Raw genomic sequence first — 19,307 nt, 5'->3', positions numbered from 1 at the left:
CTTGACGGCCCATATGTATTCATGTTTTAAAAAAGATAGTTCATTGATATAGTGATTTCCCACTTATAATTATACATTACGAGTTGTGGCCATGTTTGCCCAATTACCTATGATAGTATGATACGAAAGACACGTTATGTTGGTACTCAGTTGAGTAAAGGCACCGGGTGCCCGTCGCGGCCCATCGGTTTGGATCGTGATATTCAGCCTTCAAACTAACTGACACATGTGCACTGCACATGGTCTAGCTTCCACAACACATGCATAGCACACTTCTTTGTAGTCATATGTTTTGCACACTTGTTCCACAGCTTTTCCCCCACTTTGTCTTGTCTGCCTTGCCTTGTCTTTTTGGACCATGCCTCGCACATATATCTCATGACAATGCTCTTGTCACAGCCTTGCCGTCCCACTGACCTGAACGCATGCCTTTGTCAAGTGCCATGCGCCTGCCTACCTTGATCTTCCATAGCCGTCGCCCACAACCAAGGTTGCCTTGCCATCACTCAAGGCACCTTGTCCAGCTGACCTGCCCAAGTCCATGCAGTAACTTAGGCACGCTCCCAGCTCCACACGTTGCTTGTCAAAAACCACATGAACCCATGTCATGCGGCAATGTACAAGCCCTTGGCATTGGTTCTGCCCGACATCCGTCACGTCTCAACATTAGGGGCTAACACTAGGTCCCGTGGTCCATTCTAGCTCCATTTGCTGTTAAACTATGTTTTGCGAGTACCACCACAGAATTTAATCTCATTAATATGTAGTTTAACGAGGTTGATGAACTCAAGTTTTCTGCTGATAACAATCATGGTCCATCTTAGAGAATTAAGAGTTCATATAATTACGATATGGTTATAGGGAGAACCCAAAACAAAACCTGCAGGCGCCAACCTGACCATATAATCATTCAATTTCCTTTACAAAAAATTTCCAGGATAAAGCTTCGTCACTTCTTTTAATCATTTTATTGTGCAATTATTCTTATGTTATATTATCCTATTTTGCCAAATTACGATACAATTGTAAACATGTTAAGGTTACACATGTACAGAAAGAGCACCTAAATCAAAATCTCCATTGAGAGCACTATCACACCATTGCTCGAGCAAATTTTATACCAATGGGCTACTGGAAAGTGAACCACTAATACAAAAATCCATGACCAAACCTAAGACCACTTGTCTGAAGTTACTTGGAAGGTTTGAAGCAAGTTTACTTGGATTTGGTCTTTAGTTGAAGAATTAACCTGTAAAAAAAAAATCCATGACCAAACCTATGAGTTAGAGCACTAATAGAAGACTCCAAACCGAGAGCCAAAAGAAAGTACGAATAGCGACCACATCAATAGACCTGGATGAGTTTTGAATTTTTTTTTTTCTTTGTAGCTTATTACCTATTACAACCTCTTTCTAGCGCCTTTGATGTTTTATCCATATCACTATGGTTATAAACTTAAAAAAACATTAACAGAATTAAGAACAGAAGCAGGATAGCATCATCACTTTCTAAGAACAGCACATATGGAATAAAAGAAGACATGGAATTAAGAACACAGCACATATGGAATAAAAGAAGACATAATAATAGAGCGCACATTACATCTAAAAGGATTTGATGAATATAACCATCTCCATTGCCCAATGGTATATGACAAAAGTTTCCAATACTAACAAATTAAGGCTAGCATTTGCCATACAATTGACAATTATCATAAATCAAAACGTCAAAAAGATAGTGCAAAAAGAAGCTACTCCAGCAGCAGCAGAAACTCAACGCCAAGTATATGATCTTCACTTCATTGTGAGCTGTGACACCTGCTTTTCCACATCTGTACCAATGCATGAGCACGTTAGTAGGTAGTTCTCTCCTGAAGACACAAATTTACGCATGCCAAAAGCTGAAGTGAGGACACGAAAAGTTATGACTACATGCAGAGGCAAAAACGAAAACGCTCATAGGCTTCCCAGCCTTGACAGTCAAACGGGAAAAAAGGAAGTCAGGCATTATCTACCAGTCTACCAGATTTATCTACCTTGTGTTGTAGGTCCATCCTGAGGTTTTGCTTGTCCATCGTGAAGCTTGGCAGATTCCTCCTGAGGCTTTTTATTGCTGGATGGAGAAAAGAAAACTCAATAAAATGTGTGAATGTAATAAATAGTTGAATGGAAAAGCACATGAGATATGTCTTAGAAATGCAATAAGCCTCTTTATGGAACATTTCATTCTTGCTCTTTTTAGACCGTCGAATGATGACATTATATTCTATTCCACAAAGTCGCAACACAGACTTTAAAAAACCTGTGAAAACCGTATAGTTTCTGCATTTTCTACTTTCCACCAAGGCTACAAAGTACACAGCAAGTTAACTTAGATTATATCTTGAAAAAGCAACCCCTTCAGAACACCACCTATTCAGAACACAACCTATTTCTCCACTATAATAAAAGGGAAAAAAGGTTTTGGCAGCTTGAACCTTGCCGCAGACAAAAGCTTGATATTTTGATATGGATAAAGGGGAAGGCCCATTATCCACCGAGTTTTGAACCATTTGCCGCGGGCCCTCCGGCTTTTCTCGATTATCAGGAACAAGAAGAGGTGTTTATAGCTTTTCTTTCAAAGCTCCCAACTCATGCCAAGCAAGCATCAAACCACAGTTCAGGGCATTGTCCAATTTATAAAAGACGTAAGAATTCCCCCACAAATCCCTTGCCACTTAACAATGCAATATCATGTAACCCGCTCTTTTAAGGATATATCATCAAGCTGCTTTTAAAACCTGTGCTTCGTCTGACAATTCAACTCTCAAAGCAGCTTTAGAGGAGTCACCGAGGGATTTTAAGAGCTTCTAGCATCATTCATTCTTCTCTTAGTTATCAATATTATTCCACCAAATAGAGACTCAACTTCACATGCATAACGTAATGAAAAATATTTATCTATGAGAATTTTAAATATGTTTCACTGGCAGCTAACCCTTGCTCAAACATAAGATTATAACCGAAATTTATAAGCAAATTTTTCTTGTTTCCTACAGCTAAGCGGAGACCACGATTTAGCACCACCAAGAACAACCTAGTGAATTATTTTGAAAAGATTCCTCAAAAGTAGGTCACCCAAAGCCATTGCTTGGTCAATATTCATTAACATGGATATTATTTACAATCTATGATAGTGTTGTCCAGCGCAGCTTTCATGCGCCTCGACTATTGCACACGGGAAGTAACTCCACCTACCAAGACTAAAGATATTCAGTTGATCTATCAGTTTACTAGGTTTAATATCACACTAATGTCCGCAAATATCATTCAAAGGACAGAATGGAGCAAATATTTACCTTTCCTTGGAAGGTGGCTCATCCTGTGGTTTCATGGCTGGAAAGAGTAGAACTTCCTGTTGAACAAATTATAACAAGGGAAAGAAAAAAAAGATTTCAGTATCTAATTTAAATGATAGGAAACACTAGCTTCCTCAAAACGAAATGACAATAAAAGGAGAGTGAGCGAAAATGCAAAGATAACACTAAGCTGGTAAATGACCAGCCCTACCCTAGTGGCCTGTTCTCCGAATGCCTCCTCTCCATCCATTTAGAAATAGATGTGAAACAGAACATCAAAAGAATTAATTGGAACTGAATGGCCATTTCATCCTAACTAAACCCCAAAAGCTAGCTCATAAGGTGAGAATTGTCTGAAATCGTATAACGAGACAATCCATTTTCTGAACCAATGTCAGATATTGTAAGCTCCCCAGATGCCTAGAGTTGGACATCTGGAACAGGGACAGCATGGTGACCCACCATTGGATAAACCAAGAACACCCATTATTCTGGCTCTGGCTTTGATACCGCGCCAAAAAAAATATACATTGGGCTTAACTCAGTCTCATGAGGTGAGGATTGTCTAAGTCCTAATAGGAAACATGATAGCATCACTGAAAGGATAGAGTTTTGGAAGTTCCAAGAAGGCCATTTACAAGATCTCAAGCTAAAGAATTGCAGACTAAGGTTGTTGGACTTCAATGGCAAATAAAGAAGCTTCTAACTATAGAAGAAGTGCTCAAGCCCAAAGGAGAAGAATTGTCTAGTTTTTACAATTATTTGGTGGCTCAAATTGAAGTGAGGAGGAAGATTGGGTCGCCCAAATCAGCCCCTGAAGTCCACCAAATGGGCTCAAAATAAGCTTAAAAGAGGTCCAAAAGGAGGTGTTACAAAAGGAGCCCAATTGGAGTCCAAACCAATGGCCAAACTAGTTGTTTTAAGGCCCAAATCTGCCCCAAAGGGTCTTGGCCGCTCCCCACCTAATTTTAATGACTTTTTTACTCTTTAGCAACCACCCTACCTAATTGTAATGACTTTGTATGCCTTAGCAACCACCCTACCTAATTTTAAGGACTTTTTATGCCTATATCATACTTTGAGAGTTCTTTTGACCTTTGTTACTTGTGCTTTGAGATTTATCTTTCAACCTTTACTAGTTCATAGTTCAAGGTAGTAAGATTACTTCTCTTTTATGATATCTTTGATTCCTTTTGCGGTATTCTTAGAAGGCGATTAATACTAGTTATTAATTGTTGTCCCAAGTTACTCGTAAAGCGGTCAAGATCCGAATCTATTGTTTTGATTTGCTTTTTAAGTAAAGGCGTTTAATTTCTTCCATAAATCAAGACGTTGTTACTTTGATCTTGTCAAGGCTATAGAACTTGCGTTCTTGGAAGTTCTTGGAATTCTTTCCTTGAATTTTTCCCATATCCTTTATTTCATCTCTTTAATTCTAGTTGTTCAATTCCTTGCTGTTATTGCTTCCGCATTTACTTCTCAAATTCTTAATCTAGTTTGGATTCCCGACCTAGTTGTTATCAAGTGGTATCAGAGCGGTTCTATCAAGATTTCGTTCTTGATAATTCTTGGGATATCTTGAATACTAAGAGCAAAGAAAAAAAAGAATTAACAAAAAAAACAGAAGAAAAAAAAACCAAAATCAGTTTTAAAAAAATACAATTGCTTGCTCTCCAGGATATATCTTTCGTATCTAATTTGTTTCAAAAAATTAACAAAGGAAACAAGAAGAGGGAATCCTTGATTTTCTTACTCTTTCTAATCTACATATTTATTTATATCCTTTCCTTTTTGTTCGTGTCTTGTTTCAACCGAGCCTAAAAGTTCTAGGATTTGGTTCTTTTTTTTGTTCCCAAAAAAATCTGAATTTTACTACTAAGAACTTCATACAAGTTGGGTTTAACTATAAATCTACAAAGTATTTTGTTCAAAGGTTATTCCGAGAGAGAAAAAAAGAAGAAGCTAATTTGTGTGATACAGTTTATTTTTATTAAAGATGTCGCATACAGGTAGTGATGATGAACGAAGGGTTCTCCAAGAAGCCGAAATCAAAGCAAAAAATGATTTTACCTTGCAAGCTATGCATCAACAATTTGAAAGGTTGAATTTGCAACTCCAAGAAATGAGGGATACCATTGCTGATCAAAATGATACAATAGCCCCAAGCTAGGAGAAATGTACCCCATGCTCCCATTGTAAATCAAGAAAACCTTATAGATGATTTTAATGATATTGATTTTGATAGGGTGGGAAGAGATAGGAGGGGACAAAGAGGTAGAGTAGAAGATGATAATACAAGTAGTATAAATATGAAGATGCCATCTTTCAACGGAACAAGGGATCCAGACTTGTACCTTGATTGGGAGAGAAAGGTTGAAGCCATCTTTGATTGTCACAACTACTCTGAAGGTAAGAAGGTTAAACTTGTTGTTATTGAGTTTTCTGACTATGCTGCTATTTGGTGGAAAAAGCTTACTAGGGACAGATTGCAAGAAGGACGAGCACAAATTGCTACTTGGGCTGAGATGAAGAGAGTGATGAGGAAGAGATTCGTACCACCACACTTCCAAAGAGAGCTACAACAACGTCTTCAAACATTGAAGCAAGGGTCCATGTCTGTGGATGAGTACTTTAAGGCTATGGATATGGCTATGATCCAAGCTAATTGTATGGAGGAAGAAGAGGCCACAATAGCTAGGTTTTTCAATGGTTTAAATAAGGAAATAGCTGATGTAGTAGAATTACAACAATATGTAACAATAGATGAGTTAGTTGATTTGTCTATAAAGGTAGAAAATCATTATAAAAGAAAGCAAACTAGCTCGTGGAAAGGTCGGACAAGCACCATGTCCAAGAAGCCATGGCCAAATCATGAGATGAAGAGTTCTTCTAGACCTCAAGAAGACAAGGGAAAAGGTAAATTTGAGAACAAAGAGGGAGGTAAAACCTTTAACCCTAAACCTTTTAAACCTTCTAGTTCTATTCAATGTCATAAATGTAAAGGAAGGGGACATATGATGCATGAATGTCCAAGTAGAAGAAACATCATTCTAAAAGAAGATGGAGGATATGAGAGTGAAAAAAGTGAGGGAGAAGAAGAGGGAGATGTGAGTGATGAAGATGATGTAGAACTACCTAATGATGGCATGTTATGACTATCAATTTGGGAAGCAATGGTGAAGAACAAAGAGAGAATATATTCCATACTAGGTGTGGGATAAAGGTTGCTCATGATCATTGATAGTGGTAGTTGTGCTAATTTGGTGAGTTCATACTTTGTGGAAAAATTGGGACTTGCATGCCTGAAACACCGACTCCAATTGTTAAATGATAGTGGTGAACTAAAGGTAAACAAACAGTGTATGATTTCATTTAATGTTGGTAGATATGAGGATGATATTCTTTGTGATATAGTACCTATGCAAGCTTGTCATATATTATTGGGTCGTCCTTGGCAGTATGACAGGAATGTTTTTCATGATGGAAGAAAGAATAGATATTCTCTTGAACTAAATGTCAGGAAATTTACTCCTGCACATTTATCTCCTTATCAAGTGTTTGAAGATCAAAAGAGATTAAGAGAAACAATGGGAAAACCAAGGGGAGGGATAAAAAGTGAGCTTGAGGAAAAAGAAAAGAAAGGAGGCCAAGAATTAGAAAAAAAGAGAGAGGCCGAGAGAAAGAGAGAGAGGGCAGCAATTTGAGAGAAGAGATAAAAAGGGGTTCGAGTGAAAAAAAAGAAGGTCTTGGTGAGTGGAAAGAGGCTAAGGAAAGAAAAAAAAGAGAGTTTCTATATAAAAGCCAAAGAGTGTTTAAATGCAAGAAAAGAGGGGTTGCCCATAATACTACTTACTTACAAAGAAGCTTTGATTAATTCTGAGTTACTAACTTCTTCTTTGCCAAGTAGTATTTCTTCTCTTATGCAGGATTTTGAAGATGTCTTTCCAGTAGATATTCCTTATGGATTGCCACCTTTACGTGGCATTGAGCATCAAATTGATTTTGTGCCTGGATCACAAATCCCAAATAGGCCAGCCTATAGGAGTAATCCAGAAGAGACAAAAGAACTTCAAAGGTAAGTTGAGGAGTTGCTTGAGAAAGGCTTTGTGAGAGAGAGCATGAGCCCTTGCTCTGTTCCCGTCCTATTGGTACCAAAAAAGGATGGAACTTGGAGGATGTGCGTGGATTGTAGAGCAATCAACAAGATAACGGTAAAGTATGGCCACCCTATTCCTCGTCTTGATGACATGTTGGATCAATTACATGGATCCAAAATCTTTTCTAAAATTGATCTAAAAAGTGGTTACCATCAGATTCGAATGAATCCTGGAGATAAATGGAAAACTGCTTTTAAGACCAAATATGGGCTTTATGAGTGGTTAGTTATGCCTTTCGGCTTGACTAATGCACCTAGCACTTTCATGAGATTAATGAATCATGTTTCTAAGGATTTTCATGGAAAATTTGTTGTGGTGTACTTCGATGAAATCTTGGTCTTTTCTAACACTTTAGAAGAGCATGTAGAACACCTAAAACAAGTTTTTGAAGTTCTTAGAAAGCAATTTTTATTTGCTAATCTTAAAAAGTGTACTTTTTATGTGGATCGTGTGATTTTCTTGGGTTTTATAGTTAGTTCTAAAGGAGTTGAGGTTGATGAAGAGAAAATCAAAGCAATAGGCCTAAACCTAAGAGTGTAACTGAAGTTAGGAGTTTTCATGGACTTGCTAGTTTTTATAGGAGGTTTATGAGAGACTTTAGCACCATTTCTTCTCCTTTAACTGAAGTTATTAAAAAGGATAAGATTTTTAAATGGGGAAAAGAACAAGATGATGCTTTTAACTTGTTGAAAGAAAGGTTATGTTCTGCTCCATTGTTACAATTGCCTGATTTTTCTAAATCTTTTGAAATTGAATGTGATGCTTCTGGCAAAGGAATAGGTGTTGCTTTGATGCAAGATTCTAAACCTATTGCCTACTTTAGTGAGAAGTTAGTGGAACCACATTGAACTATTCCACTTATGACAAAGAGCTATATGCTTTGGTAAGGGCTTTAGCCACATGGCAACATTACTTGTGGCCAAGAGAGTTTGTCATTAAAACTGACCATGAATCCTTAAAATACTTGAAGAGTCAAGGTAAGCTTAGTAGAAGGCATGCTAAGTGGGTTGAATTCATTGAAACTTTCCCTTATGTAATTTCTTACAAACAAGGGAAAGAGAATGTTGTTGCTGATGCACTTTCAAGGAGGTATGTCTTACAAAAATTGATGGGTTTTGATCAAATCAAGGGACTTTATACTAATGATGTTGATTTTGACAAAAATTTTGCAGATTGTAAGTTGGGTCCTTTTGAGAGGTTTGACCTCCAAGATGGGTTTTTATTTAAGGAAAATAAGTTGTGTATCCCTAATTGCTCTTTAGGTGAAGTTTTTGTAAGGGAAGCACATTGTGGAGGCCTTATGGGACACTTTGGAGTCCCAAAGACATTAGACATACTTGCTGAAAATTTCTTTTGGCCTGGAATGAGAAAAGATGTTGAAAGAATGTGCACACGGTGTTTGGAATGTAAACAAGCTAAATCTAAAGTGTTACCACATGGTCTTTACACGCCATTACCTGTTCCTACTTCACCTTGGATTGATATTTCTATGGATTTTGTGTTAGGTTTGCCTAGAACAAGGTATGGTAAGGATAGTATATTTGTTGTGGTAGATAGGTTCTCCAAAATGGCTCGTTTTATTTCTTGTTTAATGACTAATGATGTTTCACATGTTGCTGATCGTTTTCTAAAAGAGGTTGTCAAATTGCATTGTATACCAAGAACCATTGTTAGTGATAGGGATGCTAAGTTTTTGAGCCACTTTTGGCGTGTATTTTGGGGGAAGTTAGGTACTAAATTGTTGTTTTCTACTTCGTGTCACTCACAAACTAATGGACAAACTGAAGTAGTTAAGGGCTGTTTTGAAAGGTAAATTAACTTCGTGGGAAGATCACTTACCTATGATTGAATTTGCTTACAATAAAACAATCCATTCTTCTACAGGTATGTCTCCTTTTGAGGTTGTTTATGGCTTTAATCCCTTTACCCACTTGATTTATTACCATTACCTACTAATGATATTGCTAATCTTGATGGTATGACAAAGGCTGAGATGATGGAAAAAATTCATGAGCAAACAAGGGTTGCAATTGGGAAGAAAAATGAGCAAACTGCCTTGAGAAAGAATAAGGGTCGAAAACAAGTTATTTTTAAACCTGGAAATTTAGTTTGGATTCACTTTAGAAAGGAGAGATTTCCTTCCAAAAGGAAGTCAAAGCTGCATCCTAGAGGAGATGGCCCCTTTCAAGTCCTTGAAAGGATTGGAGACAATGCTTACAAGCTGGACCTTCCTGGTGAGTTTCAAGTAAGTGTTACATTCAATGTTGCTGACTTGTCTTTGTTTAACGTAGGATCGAATTCAGGGACGAATTCTTTTCAAAAAGAGGGGAATTACAGCATCACTGATAAGGATAGAGTTTTGGAAGTTCCAAGAAGGCCATTTACAAGATCTCAAGCTAAAGAACTGCAGACTAAGGTTGCTGGACTTCAATGGCAAATAAAGAAGCTTCTAACTATAGAAGAAGTGCTCAAGCCCAAAGGAGAAGAATTGTCTAAGTTTTACAATTATTTGGTGGCTCAAATTGAAGTCCAAGAGGAGGAAGATTGGGTCACCCAAATCAGCCCTTGAAGTCCACCAAATTGGCTCAAAATGAGCTTAAAAGAGGTCCAAAAGGAGGTGGTACAAAAGGATCCCAATTGGAGTCCAAACCAATGACCAAAACTAGTTGTTTTAAGGCCCAAATCTGCCCCAAAGGGTCTTGGCCGCCCCCCACCTAATTTTAATGACTTTTCTTACTCTTTCGCAACCACCCTACCTAATTGTAATGACTTTGTATGCCTTAGCAACCACCCTACCTAATTTTAAGGACTTCTTATGCCTTAGTACTCCTATAAATAGGGAGTTCTTCTCATTCATAAGACACTACATTATTGATTAAGTATATCATACTTTGGGAGTTCTTTTGAACCTTTGTTACGTGTGCTTTGAGATTTATCTTTCAACCTTTACTAGTTCATAGTTCAAGGTAGTAAGATTACTTCTCTTTTATAATATCTTTGATTCCTTTGTGGTTTTTTTAGAAGGCGATTAATACTAGTTATTAATTGTTGTCTCAAGTTACTCGTAAAGCGGTCAAAATCTAAATCTATTGTTTTGATTTGCTTTTTAAGTAAAGGCGTTTGATTTCTTCCATAAATCAAGACGTTGTTACTTTGATCTTGTCAAGGCTATAGAACTTGTGTTCTTGGAAGTTCTTGAAATTCTTTCCTTGAATTTTTCCCATATCCTTTATTTTCATCTCTTTAATTCTAGTTGTTCAATTCCTTGTTGTTATTGCTTCCGCATTTACTTCTCAAATTCTTACTCTAGTTTGGATTCCCGACCTAGTTGTTATCAAAACAACAACCCATTCCCTCAGCCAAAGTGGATACTCTTAACATTCCGAGATAGAGTGGAACTAAGTGGTCATTCCTTACTAACAAAGAAAACAAGTGAAGGCACAAACCTTGATGTTTTGTGAATCTGTTAACAACATTGCAAGTCGGTCAATACCCAATCCCCAACCACCAGTAGGAGGTAATCCATATTCAAGAGCTGTACAAAAGTTCTCATCCAGTGCCATAGCTTCATCGTCACCTGATTGTCGGTCCTGAATTGACATTAATCATGCTAAAATAAGTAGTGGCGCATAATAGAAATGACACAACAAGATGAACACAGCACAAACACAACAACCAAATCAGGATGCAGTCTTCCCACAGATACCAACAAGATGAACACAGCACAAACACAACAACCAAATCAGGATGCAGTCTTCCCACAGATACCTTGAGTTGATCAGCAAAACGCTGGCGTTGGACAACAGGGTCATTCAATTCAGTGTATGCATTGCAAAGCTGTCAAGTTATTTAACAGAGAAGAAGCACATTACAGCTTGTATTGGGAGTGCTAAAAACAGTTTGAAAGACTTGACAGAATACATACTTCATGCTTGTTAATAAACAATTCAAAACGTTCTGTCAGGCCTGGTTTCGATCTATGCCACTTTGCCAAAGGACTCATTATCTCTGGATGGTTGATGATAAAAGCAGGGTTAACACATGTCTCCTCCAGAAAGTGCCCTACAAGCTGAATTCACAACAAAGAAGAAGGAGAATTATTAGCAATGTTAGAAAGCTTCTTAGGTGAAAAAACTGGTAATAAATAGCAGTAATATAGTGCCAAAAGAATGAAAACACCGACTCCCATAAATACATGTTTTTTGAAGTATCACCAATAAATGTACAACAGGAAATAACTTTAAACATTTCTGGAGATGATATGCAAAAAGGCAAACATACAGCAAAATGATTCACATATTACTCAAAGTTAGATGCAAAAAAGCAGGCATACACCAAATTGATTCACAACCAATTTAACAATGAGGCTCCAACTAGGGATATCATATTTAACGATTCACGAAAATCCCTATTGCCAATAACACATAATACAAAATAAATGACACAAATATTGCAGGATATTAACACTAAGATAGCACTAAAATGCCAGCAATCCTTTTCATCTCTATTTATTTCTTCTAACATATGATAGGTCGCATTCCTCTTTTTTTTTAAACATTTTCTTTTTTGGTCTAATTTTTCCACACTGCCCTCCCTCTTTCTTTACCCTAACCTTCTGCTGCATCATGTAGGGGTTCTCGTGGAGAGAACAGAAGTGGATGTCCTCGTCCATAAGAACCCTTTTCCTCTATTCATCTGAAGCCAAAGCCCCGAAACTGAAAAAGATTCCTGAGCATCACAATATTGCACTAGACACATAAGACAAGTTTCTAGATTGCATCTGTAAGAATTGGCTACAAGAAGAGATAAGGAAAAAAATACTTTATCAAGTAATCTAGCTGTTGTTTGAGGAGGAGGACATTTGATCTCAAGCTTTGCACAAGCGTCTATGAGATATTTGTTAGCTTCAACACTTGAGAGATCCTTGGGTATATTCAAGTTTGCAACCTTCTCCAATTCCTCTACCATATCAATCCGTCTGCAGAAGCAAACAGCATAAGTATCTTGGTGCATTGAAAACAAAAGCAGAACACGACATAATAGAAGAGCTTCCAAACCTGAAGGGAGGAGTGAAGTCAATCTCAATGGGGTCATTCTCCAGCCCCTTTGCATGATACTTGATTATATAGCCACCTGTAAGTTCCTTCACCATCCCTGTTCATGTATAGTTAGTAAGATAAACTATAACAGAATAAATAAAACGAAAAGACTAAATATACATAAGCTTCCACTACAATATTTGGATCCCAGTTTTTTGGTACTGACCACTTAGCATTTTTTCAGTTAGATCCATCAAGTCATTGTAATCCGCATATGCCATATAGAACTCGCAAGTGGTGAATTCAGGATTGTGTGTCAAGTCAATTCCCTCATTTCTGAATTGTTTCCCAATCTCATAGACACGATCCAATCCACCAACAACCAGCTCTTTAAGATATAGTTCAGGAGCAATACGCATGAAAAGCCTCATATTCAAATCATTGTGGTGGGTCACAAATGGGCGTGCAGCTGCTCCACCAGCAATCATGTTCATCATGGGGGTCTCTACCTGTTACAAATAGGATTATGTATTTTAACTAATTTTATTCAAGCTAAGCTCGTAATCTCAAATGAAAAAAGGTAAAGTAAAACAACTTCATAAACACTGACCTCTAAGAAGTCACGATTATCAAGAAAGCTTCGAATATAAGTTATGATCTTTGCTCGGGTCTTAAATATGTACCGAATCTCTGAGTTCAACATCAAATCCAAATAACGCTGTCTATATCGTGTTTCCTGGACGTAAAGAATAAATGAGCCACAACACAACAGAGGCATAAAATCTTTTAAAAGGAAATAGGAAGAAAGCAAGGCAATTCACAAAAGAAACTTTATGAAGAAAATAAAGGCATACCTGATCTTTCAAAACATATGTATCTGGATTTCGGCCACTTCCCGGGACCCATGCTTCAATTTTCTGCAGTACAATCAGATACCGTTCAATTAAACTGGTCTTAGACACAATGCAAAAAAAATTAGCTGACCTTAGTCGTATCCGTCTGGGCACCTTTCTGCCGTGGCATCATATGAAGACAATGAGACAACACTTCGAATGATTTGGGAAAAATACTCAGCTCTCCCCGTTTACTCTTTCCTGATGAATGAGGTAAGAAGAATTAGAAGAATATATTACTAAAACAAACATCAGTATTATCCTCTTCTGCAGCCTGGGATCTTTGCATAAACTACACACCATGTCAAGAAAGATATTCACCTAGAAATTGTGGTGCAGACAATAGTATTCGAAGTGAGAAACTATGGCAAAACCCAGAATCCTAAGTGCACGTAAACACAAGAAATGTTTTATATTCAACATTAATGCTGAAATGATATCTGTTTATAGCTTTTTACTAGTCCTTTGAGTTCTTATAAGGAGGAACTTTGTACAACTAAGCTATTCTAGAAATTTTTGGCCTATGACTGAAGTAACAGTGAGGCGTGAGAGTACAGCAATACAGGATACCACCATAATGACTTTTCTAAGATTCAGGGATTGCAGGATAAGTTAACACCTTTTTGTTTTCAGTACCTTTCTCCTATATTAATCTATGGTGCTTAAGCATGTGAAGGAGTGATAATGAGAGCAACTTTTCTCTTCCAGCGAAACTTGTTTTTCTAACACCATGACCAAATCTATCACAGAGAATATCTGACATAAACTAAGAAGACCTAGCGAATCCCAAACCTGGACACCCAGTAATTCCGACAATATCTCCACGCTTCACACCAGAATGAAATTTAATAAACGCGTCTTCATTCAATTCAGAATCCCTGCACATACATCAAAACGTAATACTTCTCAGTGATAAAAAGTAACTTGATCACTTAAGCAATTCAACAAACACAAGGGTCTTAAGACCAGAATTTCACAACAACGCACTGAAACTGTTGATGATGCCACTGATTCAGCCATGAAGTTTCAAACATGTTATAATCACATTTACAGAATATTGGTTTATGCATTTCCTAGATCTATAGCCTATGGTACAAAAACAAAAGGATAACAAAGATCAAATACCTCCCTTTGGCTCCAACGGACAACTATTCCCAAAAGGCACTTACTAGGTTGTCTTGGCCATTTACGGCTTTTTTGTTATAGATTCAAATAAATATAAGGACCAATTAAGATAAAGATATAAAGTTGTAAGAATGCATCCCAGGAGGAACTGGATGCCTCGAAGTTCTGAATAGAACTATAACAGATGCTGTAATTTTTCTAGGAAGATTGAAGGAGATTTATGTAAAGAAGGAGAAATATCTCCCCCCCCCCCCCAAATACTGACCAAGAGAAAGCATATGATAGAGTACCACAAAGTCCTTTAATGATGATGAAGAAGAAAGTGTTCATATGAAATATATAGTATGTAGCACTGAGCACGCACACTGGAAGCTCATCCACCTATTCTTGGCATAAATTAAACCCAGAAAGCAGCAAAATGATAGAGTAATATAACCACCTCGCACTTGCCATAACTTGAACTTTGGCACCTCCACCATGTAAATCATAGAAAAGCAGCTTTGCAGAAGACGCGCGTTTATTCATTATCCTTCCTGCACAAAAACCACAATTATAGCACAAAAACCACAATTATAGACGCAAGTTTTTTATTTTAAAAAACTAAGCAAAATGCTGTAATATTTACCAGCCAACGACACTTCATCAGCGGAATGAGCTCCGCTCTCTAAAACTCCATATTTCTTCACATAATCAGGGATAGACAACAATTCAACTTTGTGTTCGAATTTGTGTGGGTAAGGATTCTTCCCGGTTGCCTTCTCAGCCTCAAGTGCTTTCAGCCTATTTTCAAAGTATTGCTGCAAACCAAACCCCCAATTAATTTCAGAATTCTGGGATGTGCTTTCTTGGAATATATCCAAAAAGAAAAAACTTGACAAATATCCACCTCTTACTCTTTAGCAATCTAACACTTAAAACACTATTGTCAACTTTTAACACTGGAAAAATATCACAAAAAATTCCCTGTATCCTTATCATTCTTATAAACTAACAAATATGACCTATTTTTATACCCAAAAAAATCTACAACATTTTTTTCAGAAAAAAATTACTGCATAACCAAAAACCAAAAAGTTAATAGAAAAGGGGAAATGGAGTCACCGTTGGATCCATGTCCTCATCACCGGCTGCAGCATGCTTTTGAGACTGAGTGCTTGGCTTGTTTTCAGATTTCCCTTTCTTTTCAGCCTTCCCCTTGTTTTCAGATTTCGCCTTGTTTTCTGGGTTCTCCATTTTGACTCCGACGAGAAGAATTAAACTCTGTTGCGCTGAAACAGAGTACCTTAAATGGGGATATGGCTTTATGGAGGCTAGGGTTTAAGCGATACGTCTTTTTTTCCTTTTAATAAATTAAGATTTAAATTATTCTTAAACTAGTAAAATATGTTGACAACAAAAATTAACGGTCTCAGGTAACAATGTACAAATTACAAGCTAATATTTTACCTCAATCATATAATGGCAATGTACCCAAATTACTCTTATACACCTATTAGCTACGGGGATAATATTACACACTCAAACCTTTTAAAAATGTATCAATAATACACCACTTTAACTATATGGCATCTGCGTGTTCTTCACATAACACAGGCACGTAATGCTAACAAAGGTTTATAAAGAATCCACTTGTCTAATTTTTAATTGTTTTTTTCCTTTTTACGCCAATTAACAAATTTAAAAAAATAAAAAATAACCCCTCCCACTCTTGTCTTCTTCCCCGCTCCAACCCCCACCCCGCGTCTTCTTCCTAGTTCCAAACCTCCCCATCTCCATTATATTCTCTAGATGCCCTTACCTCTTCGTCTCCCCTCCCCACCCCCAGGTTTCGTCTCCCCTCCCCTATTTCGTCTTCTTCCCCGATTCAACCTTCTCTTATTTCATTTTCTTTTGGTTGCTCAAGATTCGAAATTTCTTCGAAAATTTCTTGGTGGTAGTTATGTCAGTGAGAAGGGCAGAATTGGAGAAGAAATTAAGTTTTCAATTTCTTGTTTTGGAATTTTGTTGACAAAGTGGTCTTTGTGGTTCTTTCAATTGTGCCAAATAAAGAACTAATTTTTTCCTTTTCGTTATTTTCTTCTGGCTCACCATTATTGAGTTTTGTGAAAAAGAAGAGATAATACCAGAATGAAGGGTTGGTCGGAGATGGAGTTTCAAGCGAAATTCGGCCAGTGAAGTTTTTTTGGATATGTTATTTGTGTATATCTATTTGAGTGTTACAACTAGTATTTTTGTGGTAACTATGGCAGAATATTTTTTTTACAAAGAAGAAGGGTTTGCAATGGTAGAGAAGGTGGTGCAGTGGTGGGGAAGGTGGTGCACTGATTGTTTGGTTTTTTTATTTGAGTGGGTCAGACCTTTAAAAGGGTTGGGTGATTAAAAGAGTCCTTTTAATTTAGAGACGCACGCATGATACACAATATAAACTATTACTTGGGGAACAAGACGATAGAGGATTAGACTATGCTTTGATGCCACTTGATAACAATACGATAGAGGATTCAAGAATTACTAAAGAAAAAATAAGAAGAAAATAAAGAAACAAAAAAGGACGGAAAATTAAAGAAAGATTGAATTCAAGAAAGAGTTTCTTGAATTCAAGAAGCTTATTCTTGAAGTTGAATTCTAATAACAACAATTAGCTAACAAATAACTAATTACCTTTGGTAGAGAATTAAAAACAAGAGATAGATTGTGAAACCCGACCCTTTAGAATAACAAGAACAACAATAAGCCTAAACTTATCACCTCTTGAATACCTAGAAGTGATCTAAGATTTCGAAAGAGTTTAATCTTACCACCTTAAGTTGAGTCTTGAAGGTTGAAGAATAAATCCAATAGTAGCCACACACAAGAGTACAAGAAAAATCTCACAATTTTTATTGATAATAGCCTGAATAATCTAAAAGCAAAGAAAATACCCCTATATACCCCTTTATATAGGGAAGGGGTCACGAAATTCTACCTAAAAAAATAAGGAAATAAAGTCCTGAACTACTTTGGACAACAAGTCCAACTACCATAGGAAAAGGTAAAACTCTAGGAAATAAAAACCAAGTCAATCTTGGAAAGTAATTCCAATAATCTTAGGAAAAGAAAAATAACACCTTAACTCCCTAGGAAATCATCAAATATGTCCTAACAAACTAGGAAACAAAATAAGGAACTTTGACTTCTTCTCATATGTTATGGCCGCCCCTCCTTGAGCTGACTTGGGCGCCAAGTTGGCTCATTTGTGAGTTGACCTAGGCGCCTATTTTAGGCCCTCCTTGACTGGTGCTTGGACCATAATCTACCTCTTCGTGGACTTGGACTTGGACCATAAAATTAGTGGAGAGGTTGTGTTGAATAAAGAGAGTGGAATGTCAAGGAAGGAAAAGAGTGAGCTTGAGAGGAAAGAAAAGAGAGAAGGCCATGAGATAGAAAAAGACTTTGAGGTAGAGAGAAAGAAAAAAGATGGTTTGAGTGAAGAAAAAGAAGAAAACCTTGGTGAGAGAGAAGAGGATAAGGACGAGGAAAAAGTTAGTTTTGTGATAAAATCCAAAGAGAGTGTAAGCAAGAAAAAAATTTCCTTACTTCCTAACCCATTAACTCTTTATTGTTTTAATCCTTGTGATTTTGTGCAGCCAAGTGTTGACAGACCTTTTGAAAGGGGAAATAAAGTGCAAGAGATGGTGGCAAAAGATCCAATGGATTCCAACATGAATTTGGCGATATCTATTCTTGTTGGATGGTGGAAGATAAAAGCTTGGTTAAGTTCTTTGTTGCTGAATCTTTTAATCCTTATTTACAAGTTTATAATATGGAGTTCCCTAAAGACATTGCTAAGTTAGAGCCATTGCATCAAAAAATCAAAGGTGATGTTGTTCCATTAGTAAATAAGTCCAAGTATGGTATGTATAATTGGTTTATTCACATTCTTCGCCATTCTAGAACACCTAAGGTATTTCTTGAGGTAATGAACAATACTCTTATTTCTTATGTTGGTGACTTTATAATTTTTGTGGATGATGATATTTTGATGCATATAAAGTCACTAACTATAATATCTATGTTCAAGTGCAAGAGTAATTTGATTCCTTTTGAAATTAAGTATGACATAGATGATTATGTGTTCGAACTTGGTGGAAAGAGGCATGAAATTTATGAGAAGAGACTTGGAAATGAGTTTTCATGTGATAAATTGCTAGAATGTGAGTTTTGTTGTGTGATAGGAAGTCATTCTTCTAGTCATGTTGATTGTGAGCATGTAAAAGTATTTGATACTAGTAAAGAGGCTATGCATGATTATTGTGACGTCAGTGATCAAATGCTCTTTCATCATCTTATGTATGACTCTTTCCGTGACACTTTGAGCAATTGTTTAGAATCCTTTGATATTGAGAATATGATAGCATCACTGATAAGGATAGAGTTTTGGAAGCTCCAAGAAGGCCATTTACAAGATCTCAAGCTAAAGAATTGCAGGCTAAGGTTGCTGGACTTCAATGGCAAATAAAGAAGCTTCTAACTATAGAAGAAGTGCTCAAGCCCAAAGGAGAAGAATTGTCTAAGTTTTACAATTATTTGGTGGCTCAAATTGAAGTCCAAGAGGAGGAAGATTGGGTCACCCAAATCAGCCCTTGAAGTCCACCAAATGGGCTCAAAATGAGCTTAAAAGAGGTCCAAAAGGAGGTGTTACAAAAGGAGCCCAATTGGAGTCCAAACCAATGATCCAAACTAGTTGTTTTAAGGCTCAAATCTGCCCCAAAGGGTC

General features: G+C 37.0%; 1 protein-coding gene across 1 annotated transcript; it reads right to left on the bottom strand.

Annotated features, from left to right (window-relative positions):
* On the bottom strand, positions 1,565 to 15,876 carry LOC109231019 (lysine--tRNA ligase-like). The gene is made up of 16 exons (XM_019396542.1): positions 15,653 to 15,876; positions 15,177 to 15,348; positions 14,991 to 15,084; positions 14,219 to 14,304; positions 13,518 to 13,627; positions 13,388 to 13,450; positions 13,144 to 13,269; positions 12,760 to 13,042; positions 12,552 to 12,648; positions 12,316 to 12,472; positions 11,420 to 11,563; positions 11,263 to 11,331; positions 10,941 to 11,084; positions 3,338 to 3,393; positions 2,036 to 2,112; positions 1,565 to 1,831 (listed from the first exon to the last, which is right to left on the bottom strand). The coding sequence occupies exons 1-16, from the start codon at positions 15,782 to 15,784 to the stop codon at positions 1,794 to 1,796; spliced, it is 1,848 nt and encodes a 615-aa protein (XP_019252087.1). The 5' UTR covers positions 15,785 to 15,876; the 3' UTR covers positions 1,565 to 1,793.

This window comes from Nicotiana attenuata, chromosome 8, assembly GCF_001879085.1.
Source record: "Nicotiana attenuata strain UT chromosome 8, NIATTr2, whole genome shotgun sequence".
Lineage (NCBI taxonomy): Eukaryota > Viridiplantae > Streptophyta > Magnoliopsida > Solanales > Solanaceae > Nicotiana > Nicotiana attenuata.
Note: the sequence above shows the minus strand (reverse complement) of the source record. Positions and strands in the feature narration are given on the sequence as shown.

Coding starts and splice junctions, on each gene's coding strand:
- LOC109231019 (XM_019396542.1), bottom strand. CDS start 15,784: ATGGAGAACCCAGAAAACAAGGCGAAATCTGAAAACAAGGGGAAGGCT. Junction 13,270..13,387: donor CATATGTTTTGAAAGATCAG/GTATGCCTTTAT, acceptor CTTTACGTCCAG/GAAACACGATATAGACAGCG. Junction 11,085..11,262: donor GTTTTGCTGATCAACTCAAG/GTATCTGTGGGA, acceptor ATGTCAATTCAG/GACCGACAATCAGGTGACGA.